Consider the following 17,072-nt stretch of genomic DNA (forward strand, 5'->3'; position numbering starts at 1 on the left):
AAAATCTCTATATCCCTATTTATAAAGCCATCACACAACATTTCAATCAATAAATTATTTTGTTGATCAGAAAACTTAGCAGAAAAAGCAGAGTGCTGATTTTGAAGAAAGTAATCATTTAATCCATACATGGAGATGGTGAGTCGGTCGTGTCGCTGCAAAGACCATGTGCCGTTCCATACATGTCGCGGTTGTTATGATTAAAACAAAATTACCTACGTATACTTGACTAAGAACATAAATATCTCAGTCTAATTCTCACATTTACATTTTTTATTACAATAAAATAACTCTTTTTCTCACAAAGATTTAGTATAAATACTCTGAAAATACCAAGGAGATTACTGCATAGAAGCACTTGCATATTTGTAATGGTACTTCGGGTAAATAATAATGGAATAGTTGCTCACCGTATGGTGGTTTGGCTCGCCGCATGTCAGACGGTTCGCTAGGCTTGCCCACACCGGCCTTGTTTTCGGCCGACACCCGGAACTGGTAGTCGTTGCCTTCCTTGAGATCAACGACTGTGTAGACGACCTCCTCGATCGAAGTCTCTTTGACCTTTGACCATCGTGACGAGGTTCGGTCTTTCTTCTCCACTATGTAGCCGGTAACAGGGGAGCCACCATCATTTTCTGGGGGTGTCCAGGTTATTGTCATGGTTGTGCTGTCCACTTCCAAAATGGTAGGTCTACCAGGCGGTCCTGGCACATCTGTTCACAAACCAGAGAGTTACGTCAGACACGCAGCGATTTAAGGGACGAAGTTTTTGGTGTTAAGCAAGACTTGATAACGGAAAGGCATTTCAGAACACTGCATTTCTTAAAAGTTTTAGCGAAATAAGTTATCATAAATATGATGTAATGGGAAGATTTATCATTTATGGTATAACATGTGATAACAACATCTTGATAGGTTTTCATGTCACGTTTTACTGTGGATCTTACCGTATGGAGCTTTGGCAATCTTGGAATCAGAAGGCTCGCTGAATGGTCCGGTACCCGCCAGATTCGTGGCAGCCACGTGGAACTGGTACTCCTTTTTCTCAGTCAAACCAGTCACGGTGTGCGTGGTCTCTGTGGTGTTTGTCTTGACAACCTTTGTCCATTTTCCAGTCTTTTCTTTCTTCTCAATGATGTAGCCGTTGACTGGACTTCCACCGTCTGAATCCGGCGCTGTCCAGGCAATGTCCATTTGGGTCTTGTCAGCTGACGTGACTTCTGGTTTTCCAGGAGCAGAGGGAGTATCTGCGAGGTGAGCAAAATGGATACCAGTGTTATTTCGTTGATGTACATTAATGATTTCTGTACTTTGCTTGCATGAGCTTGTTAAGAACGCGAATGTGTAATTAAGGTAATTTCTCAAAATGATTCAAAATATCTCACATTCTGAACGTAAAAGTTATATCTTGTTTTTTTTTTTTGTCTGATGACTCTGCTTTTACATGTATGTTCTCTGTAAGGGAATTATTTTTTGCACTGACTAAAATGGTTGCCTTACCGAATGGCAGTTTGGCCTTCTGTAAGTCTGATGGTTCACTAACTGGTCCAGGACCTGCTAGGTTCTCTGCAAAGACCCGGAACTGGTACTCCGATCCCTCGGACAGACCAGTGGATGTGAAAGTAGTCTCCGTCACCAGCTCCTTCGTGATTTTCACCCATCGCGATGAAGTCTTCTCCTTGCGTTCGACGTGGTAGCCGGTGATTGGACTGCCACCGTCAGACTCGGGAGGAGTCCAAGTGATGGTGATCTTGGTGGTGTCGTACTCCGTGACCTCTGGCTTGCCTGGAGCACCAGGAGCATCTATGTTTTCAAGGATTTAGATGCCAAAACAGTCCCGTTCAGGAAGTCTTTAAACTAGACTACTATTGTGACAGCTGGCTGCTGCCAGTGAAGTTTGTGATAAGGTACGTGCAATCTACAAATAATATTACTTAAAATGACATCATCGGCCTCATGCCAAAAGGGCCCTAACAGTGTACAAATCTATGGTGTTAAGGCTCTTCTGGCATGAGGCCGACGACATGTTAATCAAAATGATGAAAGAAATGTTTTGTTCCATCTAGAAATTCTGAAGATATGTGTTTGTCATACCATACAGAAACACAAAAATCAACAGTAATATACATTATGCAGTAGCAAAGTCGCCAGGCATACTTCTTTTCTGTCATGATGATAAACAAGACAGTATGTGCCTCGAAGTCTGAAAGTAAAAACTCTCCTGAGTACAGAGGCAAATCAATAGAAAAGAAGCAAAAGTGGTACGTATTGAGAACTGGAAGATAGATCTATGAGGGGCTTACCGAAGGGAAGTTTGGCGGTGAAAGTGTCCGAGGCTGGACTCGGTGGTCCCACCCCTGCTAGGTTTGCCGCCGACACTCTGAACTGGTACTTGGTCCCTTCAGTCAGGTCAGTGAGGGTGATGGTGAGCTCGGTGACTGCATCGCGGTTACACTTCACCCAGCGCGCTCTAGCGACCTCGCACTTCTCCACGAAGTAACCGGTAACAGGGGAACCCCCGTCGTTGTCGGGCGGTGTCCACGTGACCGTGATGGTGGTCTTGTTGATGTTCTCACAAGATGGCTTGGCAGGAGGCCCAGGTACATCTGGATAATAATAGCAAGTTTTTTGTTTATCTTTTATTGGGGAAACCCTCTTCTTTAGCTATTCTGTCATGAAGTTTCTGTTTATTGTAGGATGATTGATTTTAGAGGCATTCATTGTTATAAATCATGACTTACTAGTTATGATGTATGATTTATCCACACATCAATTTCACTTTGCGGTTCATACCTCGTTGGTTCAATAAGAGTAAGAGCAGCTCTCTTCGGTAATATCAATACATGGCTATTATACGCATCAACTCCAGTTCTACTATCAAGCTTTAGCTACATCATTATCTTCTGTCTAAACCTTTTTCTAAACCTGTCCTGGTCCAATATTTGCCTTCTGCTTTTTGATAAAATCTCACCTATGAAATTACGTCATGACGCAATTACCAGCAGTTCGGGAATTCTATAATTCTATGAAATAAAAAAAATATTCTTACAAATCATAACACACAATGCATCAGATGTTTTATGAGAATCTAAAGTGAAACTTATACTCTGAACGTACCTACCAAATATATCTTTTGAAATAAAAGATTCAAATTCACTTGTCACTAAGCCCTTAAACAAAATGACGATGAATAAGTAGAAGGGATAAAACTGCTTTTAAGGTATGACGTATAGATGAAACTACGACAGGTTACTATAAAGAGCCGTCAAATCTCACCGTAAGGCGACTTGGCAACAGTAGAGTCAGACGGCTCACTGAATGGTCCGGTACCCGCTAGATTCATGGCAGCAACGCGGAACTGGTACTCCTTTTTCTCGATCAAACCGGTCACGGTGTGCGTGGTTTCCGTCGTGGTCGTCTTGACAACCTTTGTCCATTTACCAGTCTTCTCCTTCTTCTCGATGGTGTAGCCTGTTATCGGACTACCACCATCGGAGTCTGGAGCGGTCCAGGAGATGTCCATCTGAGTTTTGTCCACGGAGGTAACCTCGGGTTTACCAGGTGCTGCAGGAGCATCTGGGATGGGAGAACGGATAAAATGTGAAAGTTGGCCTACTCGTCAACGATTTTGGGGACTCCATATATTTTTACAATGTTTCCAAGGGATCGCTTTCATTATTCAACAAGTCACAAAGTGTTAAGGGTGATTGTCATAATTTTGATTGTTTTGTAACTTCTAGCAGAAAGGATGTTTTGACCTCTAATTTCTGTCTATACTCTGACTGGGTATACGATTACTGGTATAAGATTACTGGTCAAGGACGCCTATAAACCATCGTTAGATTAGATTGGACTCAAGCTATTCATGAGCATTTTTAGTTTTGATACAAATATTTGCTGTCTATGAAAACACACATTGTTCACTCTGATTTGCTCGAGATGGAAAGCTGGTAGGATGCTTTTGATTATTTGACTCATGTGAAGTTTCAGAAATGTAATCTGTCGTATAATGAATCGGAAGTCCTCTGGTAAAAATTGACACTGATATCCCAAGAATCAATACCTTACAGCTGTATGCATGCCATTTCCTGTCAAAGCCTGTGTTTCATGAGCATAAGAATTATTGGAAAGTTTTAAACTCGTCATTAAGGACATCGTTTCGCTCCAAGTTTGAAGTTGCACATTCCTTACCAAATGGCAGCTTGGCCTTCTGGAGATCCGATGGCTCGCTGGCTGGTCCAGGACCTGCTAAGTTATCTGCAAAGACCCGGAACTGGTACTCCGATCCCTCGGACAGACCAGTGGATGTGAAAGTAGTCTCGGTCACCAGCTCCTTCGTGATTTTCACCCATCGTGATGAAGTCTTCTCCTTGCGTTCGACGTGGTAGCCGGTGATCGGACTGCCACCGTCAGACTCGGGAGGAGTCCAAGTGATGGTGATCTTGGTGGTGTCGTACTCGGTAACCTCAGGCTTGCCTGGAGCACCGGGGGCATCTATGTTTTCAAGGATTTAGATGCCAAAACAGTCCCGTTCAGGAAGTCTTTAAACTAGACTACTATTGTGACAGCTGGCTGCTTCCAGTGAAGTTTGTGATAGGGTACGTGCAATCTATAAATAATATTACTTAAAATGACATCGTCGGCCTCATGCCAAAAGGGCCCTAACAGTGTACAAATCTATGGTGTTAAGGCCCTTCTGGCATGAGGCCGACGACATGTTAATCAAAATGATGAAAGAAATGTTTTGTTCCATCTAGAAATTCTGAAGATATGTGTTTGTCATACCATACAGAAACACAAAAATCAACACCAATATACATTATGCAGTAGCAAAGTCGCCAGGCATACTTCTTTTCTGTCATGATGATAAACAAGACAGTATGTGCCTCGAAGTCTGAAAGTAGAACTCTCCTGAGTACAAAGGCAAATCAATAGAAAAGAAGCAAAAGTGGTATGTATTGAGAACTGGAAGATAGATCTATGAGGGGCTTACCGAAGGGAAGTTTGGCGGTGAAAGTGTCCGAGGCTGGACTCGGTGGTCCCACCCCTGCGAGGTTTGCCGCCGACACTCTGAACTGGTACTTGGTCCCTTCGGTCAGGTCAGTGAGTGTGATGGTGAGCTCGGTGACTGCATCGCGGTTACACTTTACCCAGCGCGCTCTAGCGACCTCGCACTTCTCCACGAAATAACCGGTAACAGGGGAACCCCCGTCGTTGTCGGGCGGTGTCCACGTGACCGTGATGGTGGTCTTGTTGATGTTCTCACAAGATGGCTTGGCAGGAGGCCCAGGTACATCTGAATATCAATAAGAAAGTTTTGTTTTGTTTTTTTTTTGAAAAAACCCTCTTCTTCAGCAACTCTGTTATGAAGTTTATGTTTATTGTAGGATTATTGATTTTAGAGGTATTCATTATGGAAAAACCCTCTTCTTAGCTACTTTGTTATGAAGTTTCTGTTTATTGTACGATGATCGATTTTAGAGGCATTCATTATGTTATAAAGCATGACTTACTAGTTATGAAGTATGATTTATCCACAGATCAATTTCAATTTCTGGTTCAAACCTTGTTGGTTCAATAAGAGTAAAAACAGCTTTCTTCGGTGATATCACTTCATGTACATTACACGCACCAACTCCAATTCTACTATCTAGCTCTTGCCTCATCATTATCTTCTGTCTAAACCTTTTTCTAAACCAGAGCCTGTCCTGGTACAAGATTTGCCTCCTGCTTTTTTGATGAAATCTCACCTATGACATTACGTCATAATGGAATAACCAGCAGTTCGGGAATTCTACAATTTTATGAAAGCAATACTCGTACAGATCATGACACACATTGTATCATATGTTTTTATGAGAATCTAAAGTGAACCTCATACTCTGAACATACCGACCAAATATATCAAATTCACTTATCACTAAGCACATAAGTATACCAAAGATGAATAAGTAGAAGATATAAAACTGTTTTCAAGGTATGTCGTATAGATGAGACTACGACAGGTTACTATAAAGAGCCGTCAAGTCTTACCGTAAGGTGGCTTGGCAACAGTGGAGTCAGACGGCTCACTGAATGGTCCGGTACCCGCCAGATTCATGGCGGCGACGCGGAACTGGTACTCCTTTTTCTCGATCAAACCGGTCACAGTGTGCGTGGTTTCCGTCGTGGTCGTCTTGACAACCTTTGTCCATTTGCCAGTCTTCTCTTTCTTCTCGATGGTGTAGCCTGTTATCGGACTACCACCATCGGAGTCTGGAGCGGTCCAGGAGATGTCCATCTGAGTTTTGTCCACGGAGGTAACCTCGGGTTTACCAGGTGCTGCAGGAGCATCTGGGATTATAAAACGGATTAAATGAGTAAGTTCGCCTGATCGTCAACGATTTGGGGGACTACATAAATCTTTACAACCTTTCCGCGGTATCGCATTCATTATAAACATTAGTGATTGTCATCTCTTTAAATTGATTTGTAACTTTTGCTATCTATCAAAGCGCTCAATATTCACTCTGATTTGCCCGAAATGGAGAGCTGTTAGGATGCTTGTGATTACTTGACTCATATGAAGCTTCCGAAATGTATTCTGTTGTATAATATTTTCGAAGTCTTCTGGAAATGTCACAAGCAGTATGCATGCAATTTCCTTTCAAAACCTTTCGACCATGAGCATAACAATAACTGAAAAGTTATACACTCGTCATTAAGGACATCGTTAAGCTCCAAGTTCGAAGATTACATATTCCTTACCAAATGGCAGCTTGGCCTTCTGGAGATCCGACGGCTCGCTGGCTGGTCCAGGACCTGCTAGGTTCTCTGCAATGACCCGGAACTGGTACTCAGATCCCTCCGACAGACCCTTGGCCGTCAAGGTAGTCTCCGTTACCAGCTCCTTCGTGATTTTCACCCATCGCGATGAAGTCTTCTCCTTGCGTTCGACGTGGTAGCCCGTGATTGGACTGCCACCGTCAGACTCGGGAGGAGTCCAAGTGATGGTGATCTTGGTGGTGTCGTACTCCGTGACCTCTGGCTTGCCTGGAGCACCAGGAGCATCTGAAATAAGAATAAGAAACACTCTCGTTAAGGAATATCTTGGCAAACATATTGAGATAAACGTTCTACATAATCATATTGGCACTAATGACATTTCAGTCTATCATAGTTTAAAAAATCAGTATGTATTTGATATTCATATCCTGTATATTACATCATTTATAATGACATTTCAGTCTACCATAAGTACACGTAAAACATTAGTAAGATAGCTATATCCTGTATATTACACTTACTGATGACTACATATTTGTCCAAGGGATAATACGATAGGTAGAAAACATTATTAGGCTAGTTTTCTGACGATGAGCACGAAAAGCCGACAATCTGCACAAATCCTGTTACCCATCACATGAGAAAAGAGAGTTAGAACCTTTCCTCTAAACACTCAAAGAAAGAAAAGAAGAAACTAAACAGTCAAACTTCATACCGATCGAATTGACAGAGCAAAATGTTTGGGCGTCGTATGAATATACCACGAATATTCTATACGTGGAGAAAGTGACCGAAACTATGGCGCATTTGTCTTTCATGGGTTTGCTTTGGTTAGTTGAGAAATAGAATTGCCAACAAGAACGAACCAAGTGAGAAAATATTTCTCCATTCACCGTCTAAGGTGTACAGAGATTTTCTCAAGAAGAAAGTGATGACGTACAGGGAGCTCTACGTTAATAACCTCTTAGCTCAGACTTGGCCTGAAGACGTGATAGAACTAAATGAGAATCACTCACCGAATGGAAGTTTGGCGGTGAACGTGTCGGACACTGGACTCGGTTTACCGACTCCCGCTGCATTCTCCGCGGACACCCTAAACTGATACTGACTACCCTCAGAGAGGTCAGTCACCTTGAAGGTCAGGTCAGTGACCTTTTCTCGGTTGCACCTGACCCAGCGACCCCTGGCGACCTCGCACCTCTCGATGATGTAGCCAGTGACCGGGGAGCCGCCGTCGTTCTCGGGTGGTGACCAGGAGACAGTAATGGTGGTCTTGTCGATGTTCTCACAAGTCGGTTTCTCGGGTGGACCCGGGACGTCTGCAAAGAAATTGATCTTTCATCATCTCATACTCATTTCCCCCCGCCATTCTGAAGCGAGTTACTGGGCTTAGGAGTGATACATTAGGGTCGGAATATAGAAAGTATTATTTAGTTTATTTTAATGAAATGTTTATACCCAGTGTCTCCGAGACTATGTTTACACAAACTAAAATATATTACATGGGTCAAATAAAGCATGTGTACGTTCTGCTTGCTAGTTGAGACTCTGGTACCAATGCGAGTAAAATTAATATTATGGCATTTTTACTCCTATAGTATTGTACGGGCACAGTAGCCATGGAATGCATAATCAATAGTCTAATATGAACAATTTGGTATTCCACTGAGATTGCAAAATGACTAAAAGAGTAATAGACCTTTTACATCTCCAATAGACAGGAAGGCTCATGTAAGCTGATAATAAATACATATAATCAGTCTGATAATATTTCAATTGTCATCATGCGATGCGAAGAGTCTAGAAGACTCAGTTGCACGAAGATGGGCTGCCTCAGTATGGGAAGACTCGGTGTCATATTATAACAATAATGAAGGAAAGCATATGGCTCCTTTCGAAAAATGAAATAATTACCATAAGGTGCCTTGGCCTTGGTCGGCGTAGAGGGCTCACTTGGTTTGCTGGTTCCTGCCTTGTTGATAGCAAAAACCCTGAACTCATACACCAGACCCTCTATCAAGTCCTTGACGTGGTAGGTGAGATCCGTGACTGGTTCCTTGGTGACCTTCACCCAGCGGGTCTTGTCGGCTTCCTTCTTCTCGATGATGTACCCCGTGATCTCGCTGCCACCGTTGAAGTCCGGCGGTGTCCAGGTGACAGTCATCTCTGTCTGGTCAACGTCGGATGTCTCTGGCCGTCCAGGAGCATGTGGGACGTCTGAAATTGGAATGACGATATAGTTTTTTTTATTACTATTTTTCATAGAATTGAGTCATTTTGCTTCTTTATGAATGGATTCCATTGGAGATGGAATACCGGAATAATACCATCGGCGTATCTACACTGTAATTTGTTAGTTTGTGTTTTGGTGTTTTGATTTGTGTTGCTTCATTACTGCCTTTTATATTTTCAAGTAAAATCGACCTTGAATGAAAGAAAGAATATAACAACAAACAGTATAATGTGTTGTCATTGCTCCTATACATGAAACCAATAATCAGGTAAATTCTTAAAGGGCTGTTAACTTAGTTAACATGGTATGATAAACGCTTTTATGCCTTTGTGCAAGGTTTTTCATTTAGAAACATTTTGTTTTAAGCGATTCAAGCGTATAATTAAAAACTGTTAATTACAAAAAATTTGTTACTTACCAAACTGGTATTTTGCCACTATTGGTTCCGTGGTGGCGATCGGTTCGCTGGTTCCCAGCTCGTTGCGAGCACTCACACGGAACATGTACTCGTTGCCTTCGGCAAGCTTAGGCACGCGGAACGTGAGGTCCGTGGTCGTGTCGACTTTCACCCACGTGTTCCTCTTCATGTCACGCTTCTCGATGACGTAGTCGATGACGGGACTACCACCGTCATCAGATGGCGGTGTCCAGGTGACGGTCGCCGACTCAGGAGTAGTTTCGGTGATTGAGAGATTGGTGGGTGACTGTGGCTTGTCTGTTGAGAGGAATGACATAAAATAGATTACACTATTACACCAAACTGATTAGCAAAAGATTTAGGGACAGATACACTGTTGCACGATTTTCGTGAGCTTAACACTTTCGGTAATGAACGACTTTAATCGAAATACCAAAGGCACTGTTTTGGTTTGTTTGTTTCTTTCTTTCTTTCTTTCTTTCTTCTTAACCATTACACGACTTTCTCTTTCTTCCTTTCTTCCGTGGATTAAAGATGAAGTCTTACCAAGGACGGTGATAGCGATGATGGTTGTGTCGGTGCCAAGGTCATTGGCAGCGGTCAGTGTGTACGTTCCGAGATCAGATCGCTCCGTCTTGTCAATGGTGAGTCGGATGGAGGCCTTTGGACCTTTGCCCGCCTCGATCTTAAATCGCTCCGTGGATTCGACCGGCGCGTCGTCTTTGGTCCACGTCGTGACGGCCGTCGGCGAACCGGTGACTGTCGCCTCGATAGCGATCTTCGTGCCAGCTTTGACGGTGATATTGGTCAATCTCGGATCCACGTTGATCTTTGGAGGAGCTATGAGTGAAATTCAGGAAGAAGGATAATACGGAATGCGTGAAATTCAGACTTCAGAATTAATGTTGGAACCAAGTCGCACTCTTATACTCCAACTCATCCTCAACAACGTTCCGTTAAGTTGTAATCGGTAACATCATCCAACATGATTATCAAGGTAAGAAAGATAATGCTAGTGATGACAGGGATGACGACACGAGCACATTCACTTATTATATATATATAATTAGGCAATAATAAGAACGATAAGGAAGGAATGAACTTTGTTGGGTGGCGGGCGTGTGTGCGGCCAGCCTCCCGACCCCGTCCTCCCCTCATACGCACACGCATCCACACGCTTTTAAAACAGACCGAAATTAGAAAAATAGAACACAAGAAAATCCATTACTTTAGAGGGTTTCGCTAATAGAAAAAGGGGAAATTGCCTCTCCTGCCCTCCTCACACACATACTAAAAAAAAAATCCCGAAATAAAACAAAACAAAACAAAAGTTTCGGGTCTCTTTCCTGATTAACACAATGATACGTGTTTTGATTACCATTTTTATCATTGTTATAACGTTTTGAAAGTCTTTTTATGAGTCCCCATCCATTTCAAGCTTAATCGCTCACGACTGTGGTCTCCTACATTCAGTTATCTCTATCATATCCTGAAAAAAATAATATATATCTTATTGCATGTTTCTGTATATGTTTACTGCTCAATAAAATTACTTATGCGTATCTATTTGTGTAATGTTATATTATCGTTTTAAATCACTGCATTTGTGATTCTTTGTCTTTGTGTTTTGAAGTTGTATTCAATTTGTATTTGATTGAACGAGGAAATAAATCAAATCAAATCAAATCAAATAACTTTGAATCTTACCTTTGACCACCAGGTCGCAATGACACTTTTGATCCCCAGCCGTGAAACTGTACTCGGCGTCGTCGTCAAAGTCCACTTTCTTGATGATCATTTTGTGTTTCTTGCCGTCCTTGATGATCTTGACGTTGTCGCTGGGCTTGATCTCCTTGCCGTCTTTCATCCAGACCACGTCATCGGTGTCCTTGTTGAGCTCGAGCTCGAAGGTGATTTCGTCACCGGGTATGGCCGTCCGCTCTTCGGTCATCTTTACGACAAATTCTGTCGGTTTTTCTGCAAAGTCAAAAAATATCCAGCGGTATAGCAGGATCTCGTATGAATACAATCAAAAGAAAACGAAAAACATTCTAACAAACGTCAAGTTAGAACTGTCGTTTTCTCAGCGTTTACAGCAGTAATGTAGACATCTAGTATTCAAGTGTGATAACTGTAAAAGTTTACCTCAGTCGCCACGGCAAAACTTCATTGTATAATATAGACTGCCAGGGTATTATTCTTCTCTAAATTATTCCATCTATTTACAGATGTACTGAAATTGGTGCTAATTTTTCGTCTAAATACAAGACACAGTTACCTTAGGACCTTCTGGCTGTCAACGCTACTGTAACACTTCGGAGGTAAGTATCTTGCCTTGAGATCAAAAGTTTACCTCTAATTTCAGTTGAATATCCAATACAGATGAGCTTCTACTCTAATATTCGCAGGCATCTATTCATCATTAAGGAATAATTTCCTTCTCAGTATTAGATGCATTACAGATTTTCATGAATTCAAATCTGTTTAAAAACTCACCTTTTTGATAATTGTTAATTACATGTTTGAATAGAGAAATATGTGATAGATTTTGTTTTCATTAATTTTGTACACGCATATAGACTATTTTGTGGTATTACGCGTTCTAAGAACTGGCTATTATTATTATTATCATTACCAAGGGCGAAAGAACATTCAAAATCTGTCTATCCCGTAGTGATTAACGTCTTAAACTTTAACGAGAGGAAGACACGAACTACCTTTCTTATACAGTGTACTGATATTATGTAACGTTAGAATGTGTAGCAATTAATATCTCTATCCCCTATTTCTCGCCAAAGAAGTACATATTCCATATCAATGTGGACAATGGACATTGAATGATCAAAACACGTATGGAGTATTGACCACGTAGAACGTTATAAACTAAAATAGAATTTGAGGTGGTGATGAATGTAACCAAGAAAAATTAAATCAAATTAAGGGTTGGCATAACAAGTGAAATCATAACTGAAAAAGACCAAAGAAGAAATACATTATTAGAAATATGAAATATGAGATATGACCTTGTGCATGAACATTGGAGATGAAGATAGTTGGATCGCGAAGAAAGGTAAGTGGCAGAATGCAAGGGATGTGCAGGATGGAACTGAAAATCATTGGGCAGGACTTTTTGTGCATTATTTCTTCTTTTTTTTATGTGTGTCCAACAATGTACATAGAAATCGGTGAATTCCATTATTGGACTCTCATGAAATGGTTGTCAGACATTCCAAAGGATGCGTGTACGGATCTGAAAACCCCCACAACACCTTAACCCTTTAAGTTTGAGATACCGTTGGGCCCCATAGAGTTTGTACGTGACACATCAAGTTCTCGAAAAAAATGAGTTTACAAAACATCTCTCGATAGGAGTAGCAATGTCTACTCTAGTTTGTACCTGCGACCACAAGTTCGGCAATCGTCTCAATGTCGCCGATTTTGCAGGAGAACTGGGCAGTGTCCTCCACTGCAATGTCCTTGACAATGAGTGAATGGCGTCGGCCTTTGCGTTTGATGACGAACTTGGACTCGTCCTCAACGACCGTTTGGCCGTTGCGGAGCCAGACCACATCGGTCGTCTCCTTGTCGGTCTCGCACTCGAAGACGACTTCTTTCGAGTCTTCTTCGATCATGACATCGCGGAGTGTCATGGAAATGGAAGGTTTGGCTTCTGTGGGTCGGTGAGGATGTTAGAACGATGCAAGGGGGTGTGATGGTATGGAAGGGGTTAATGATGAATGTGTCGCAAAAAGATGGGTGCATTCGTCATGAAAATGTGATATCAGAGGTAAAGGCAGGTTGAACAGAACACCACAAAACAAAACATGTCATATACGACTTGCCCATCTTAAATGTCATGCGAGAATGCACCAGGATTGGACAGAATCTCTTCACTTTTACTTTTACAACCGAATCATCTTTAACAGCATGTCGTTCCACTATTACACTCTAAGAGTATTCTCTTAACAAATAAATGGATAAAGGAGGTCTTTGACACCCTTCTGTTCCACGTGTTTTGTCAGACAAGTATTATGTAACACAGAGAAAGACCCCAGTTATGCGCTAAATGTTGAATTCTCTTTATTATTACAAACTGGTGGCTTTAAAGTGTTACAGCCTTTTAAAATTAGAGAAAGTTGCACAAAGCAGAATTTCTTGTTGTGTGCTTTTTCACTCTCTTATGAAATCATGCCGAATTGATGATATTCAGCGACAAGTCCATCTTTTATATTAAGTCGGTAGTTATAATCATTTGTAAGTGCATGGTGAGAATCGGTCAAAATGTAAACTCAGAATACACTCTTATAGACCAGTGCCATCTGTAGATTTGTGTTGTATCATGCAGTGCGTGCACTGTAGGGTAGAAAGACAAAATAGACGAGCGGGAAACACGAAAGTGTTTGGAAATTATCTTTAACTGATGCGGATCGGTCAGAAGAAAATTGCATTCCTTCAGTTGGAATATAGGGTAAAAAAATTGGGAGAAAGTCACGGTGAAGTTATGGTGAAATACAGGTGCTGCACAGTGTGCTTTGGGTGGAACGGTGACCCGGAAACAAATCCTACCTGCAACCTTCAGCGTTGCCGAAGATGATTGGTCCTTAGTCCTGCAGGTGAATTCTGCCGAGTCAGAGACATCCGTCTTCTTGACAGTGAGGGCGCGCTTCTTACCACTGACGGTAAACTCGTACCTCTCGTCGTCCGGTTTGATTTCCTCGCCGTTCTTCAACCACGTGACGTCCGCGTTCTCGTCGGAGATTTCGCAGGTGAAGACGGCTGTCTCGTTCTCGACGACTTGGACAGGTTGGATGTCAGAGAGAAATTCAACAGGGGCGGCTGTAGGAGCGAATCAGCAAAGGAAGAGAAGGATAAGGAATGACTTTCCGAAGTAAACCTTCGGAAAAGAATCCATTTTTTTTTTCATTTTGATATGAAACATTTCACAATCGTTATCACGTCTTTATTGTTGGTTGTTTCGATTGTATTGACACTGTGATCATCGTATTTGCAATTATGTGTATAATATCCATCACGTCTTACTGTAATGTCGGTCAAGGACTAGAAGACCCCTAATAGAAATTCAGTGATTGCTTTATCCTCCAATGAAAACATGACAAAATGGAGTCCTGCGGATTCGTGGCATTTGTAAATGCTTACTGCTAATAATGCTACTGCAAGTACTACTACTGTGATGACTGCTTGTATCCTTACATATGATATTATTCTTCAAGAACGCTTATTGCAGTAATAGAATTAGGGCTATCGAAATTTTGAATACATCGATACTATAATTTCCTATTGTCACCATGACTACAAATGATAATGAAAGGCCACTATGAGAGAGGTAGGTAACTCACGCTCGACAGCGAGCACAGCCGCGGTCGTTTCGTCTCCCACCACGCATGCGTACTCTCCTTCGTCCTCGGGGATGGTGTCGAAAATGGTGAGGACACGCTTTCGTCCCTTGGTCTCCATCAGGTACCTGGGCAGGGCCTGGATCTCCTTGCCGTCCTTCAGCCACTTGACCGGCGCCTTCTCGTTGTCCACCTCGCACTCGAGCACGACGGTGGATTGGAAAGGAGCCGTCTGGTCGGCGAGCGGTGTGATGACGGTCGGGACTGCAGTGACAAATAACACCAACACCAAAGGTTCTATTAGTTTGAGCCACATCGTCTTCACTTAAGACCACTTTCATGATTATGTGCAAAAGAATCTGTTATGTTAGGGGCAGTGGCAATTGCTGAGAACAACTGGCATCAGAGCATTTTAACCTAATCTGAGGAAAATATTGACACTTTAAAATACTGGAAATGGATCAACGATGTAAACTCTTTCTCTTATCTTTCATTAAAAAAAAAAACACACACAAAAAAAACAACAACACCCAAACATAACATGTCTCTACTCTTCCTGTATCGAGAATAGATCTTATGAATAAGAGAAAAATCAGATATTTATCTGTACCGGTCTCTCTTAACTCTCGCAATTACATTTTATACTGACACGTCTCCACTCCGTCCGCCTCCCCGCCTCCCTCTCCCTTCGTCATGTCTTCCCATCTCTATCTCTCGCTTTCTCTCTCAAAATCTCTCCAATTCTCATGGGTAAGAGATATTTCTGAATAGTATGGCAAGTGTCGCATGGTCCTTTTCGTCACGAAATCAGTCATTTCGTCGACGACATGACTGATTTCGTAACGAAAGGGACCATGCGACACTTGGCACCCCATAGTGTACCACCATCTCCTCTTTCAGTATACTCAAACGTACCCTTCACTGTGACGTTTGCGGCAGTGGCGACCTCGCCGATCTTGCATGTGTATTCGGCCTGGTCGTCCTTCTTGACGTTGCGAATGACTAGCCTCCTCTTGAGGTCGTCGACCACGACTTCGTACTTGTCGCTGTCCAACTCCTCGGGCGAGAGCGGCTGTCCGTCCTTGAGCCAGGTGACCTCGGCCATAGGGTGGGAGACTTCACACTCCAGCACGGCAGTCTCGGCAAACTCGGGAGCAGTGACCTCCGCTAGAGGTGTCTTGAAATCAGATCCTATATCAAAAATGAAAAGTAGAAAGTTTCCATTTGTGTTGTCTCTCTCTCTCGTTTCTTCACTCATAAATTCCTGACACAAAGTTCTAAGTGATTAAAAGTTATGTGACAGCAAATTTCTACATAAAGGAAAATATTTTGGCCTGAACAGAAAGGGACAATTTATTGGAGTGCGCTGTGGAAAAAAAAAAATACAGAAAACTATATAAAAAGAACTATACAGTTCTCGAAAGAAAGCATACAGGCCACCACATATTATCCCGCTGCATGACATGCACATTAGATTTAAAGAGTTTGAGAGAATGATAAATGAAGACGGAGGATTAGTTAGTGTTGTATCACACAGATCCAGTGGGGTAATTTAGTCCCTACATATGTGACATTAATATTTTGCCTTTTTCTATTATCCTGTTCGGAGTTTTCCTTACCTCTCATAAGTGTATCTCTACTTTCAAAAGTCACTTTCAGTCAGCATGATCTTCAATTTGTTTTGCTTTTTTAGCCTAGTTCATAACATTTAGATAACATTGACTATAGCCACGGTATGGTTTGTGCAGCACATTGTATATCATACGAAATGAGGTCCAACTGACCTTTGACCTCAAGTGCAGCTGAGGACTCGTTGTCACCCACCACACAGCGGAAGTTCCCTTTATCTTCGGGCCGGACATCATGGATGATCAGCCGTCTCGTCTTACCGTCGTCGACGACCTCGAATTTCGGGCCTGCGGTGATGGGCTCATCGCCCTTGAACCACTGGCAGGGCACGAGCTCGTTGGATAACTCGCATTCGAGGACGACAACGTCGTCGTATTCAGCGGCGGTCGCGTCATTCAGGGGCTTGGTGAATTCGGTAGCTGCAGTGTGGTGTGTGCGTGTGTGTAGTTTTGCGTTAGAATTGAGGTCATTTTTCGTCAGTTAGTGCGGTTAATTTGGTTAGTTTGGTGCAGAGGAGGTAAAGAAATTTGGAAAAATCGATAGAAATGGGGGTCAAAACTGGAAAAAAATGGAAGAATTTGATTTTACACTCCATTGCTTCCCAGATCTGCTACTGCTAAAGTTGCGAGCGATTTAATGACGTCTAATCAGTACCTTACCTGGTGTTGCAAAG

General features: G+C 42.3%; 1 protein-coding gene across 1 annotated transcript; it reads right to left on the minus strand.

Annotated features, from left to right (window-relative positions):
- Positions 1-7: 7 nt before the first annotated feature.
- LOC140245280 (twitchin-like) lies at positions 8-16,670 on the minus strand. The gene is made up of 20 exons (XM_072324864.1): positions 16,555-16,670; positions 15,686-15,961; positions 14,774-15,034; positions 13,983-14,252; positions 12,814-13,086; positions 11,124-11,393; positions 9,963-10,256; positions 9,417-9,713; positions 8,680-8,982; positions 7,782-8,084; positions 6,748-7,050; positions 6,034-6,333; positions 4,994-5,296; positions 4,192-4,476; positions 3,277-3,576; positions 2,304-2,606; positions 1,501-1,785; positions 948-1,247; positions 411-713; positions 8-15 (listed from the first exon to the last, which is right to left on the minus strand). The coding sequence occupies exons 2-20, from the start codon at positions 15,873-15,875 to the stop codon at positions 8-10; spliced, it is 5,151 nt and encodes a 1,716-aa protein (XP_072180965.1). The 5' UTR covers positions 15,876-15,961; positions 16,555-16,670.
- Positions 16,671-17,072: the final 402 nt, after the last annotated feature.

Source organism: Diadema setosum, chromosome 22 (assembly GCF_964275005.1).
Source record: "Diadema setosum chromosome 22, eeDiaSeto1, whole genome shotgun sequence".
Taxonomy (NCBI): Eukaryota; Metazoa; Echinodermata; class Echinoidea; order Diadematoida; family Diadematidae; genus Diadema; species Diadema setosum.

Bases quoted from the DNA above. Each gene is read 5' to 3' on its own strand.
- LOC140245280 (XM_072324864.1), bottom strand. From the start codon at position 15,875: ATGGCCGAGGTCACCTGGCTCAAGGACGGACAGCCGCTCTCGCCCGAG. The intron at 14,253-14,773 runs GTGAGTTACCTA...TCGCTCCTACAG, and splicing joins GGCTGTGCTCGCTGTCGAGC to CCGCCCCTGTTGAATTTCTC. The intron at 3,577-4,191 runs GTAAGGAATGTG...CTCCCATCCCAG, and splicing joins GAAGGCCAAGCTGCCATTTG to ATGCTCCTGCAGCACCTGGT.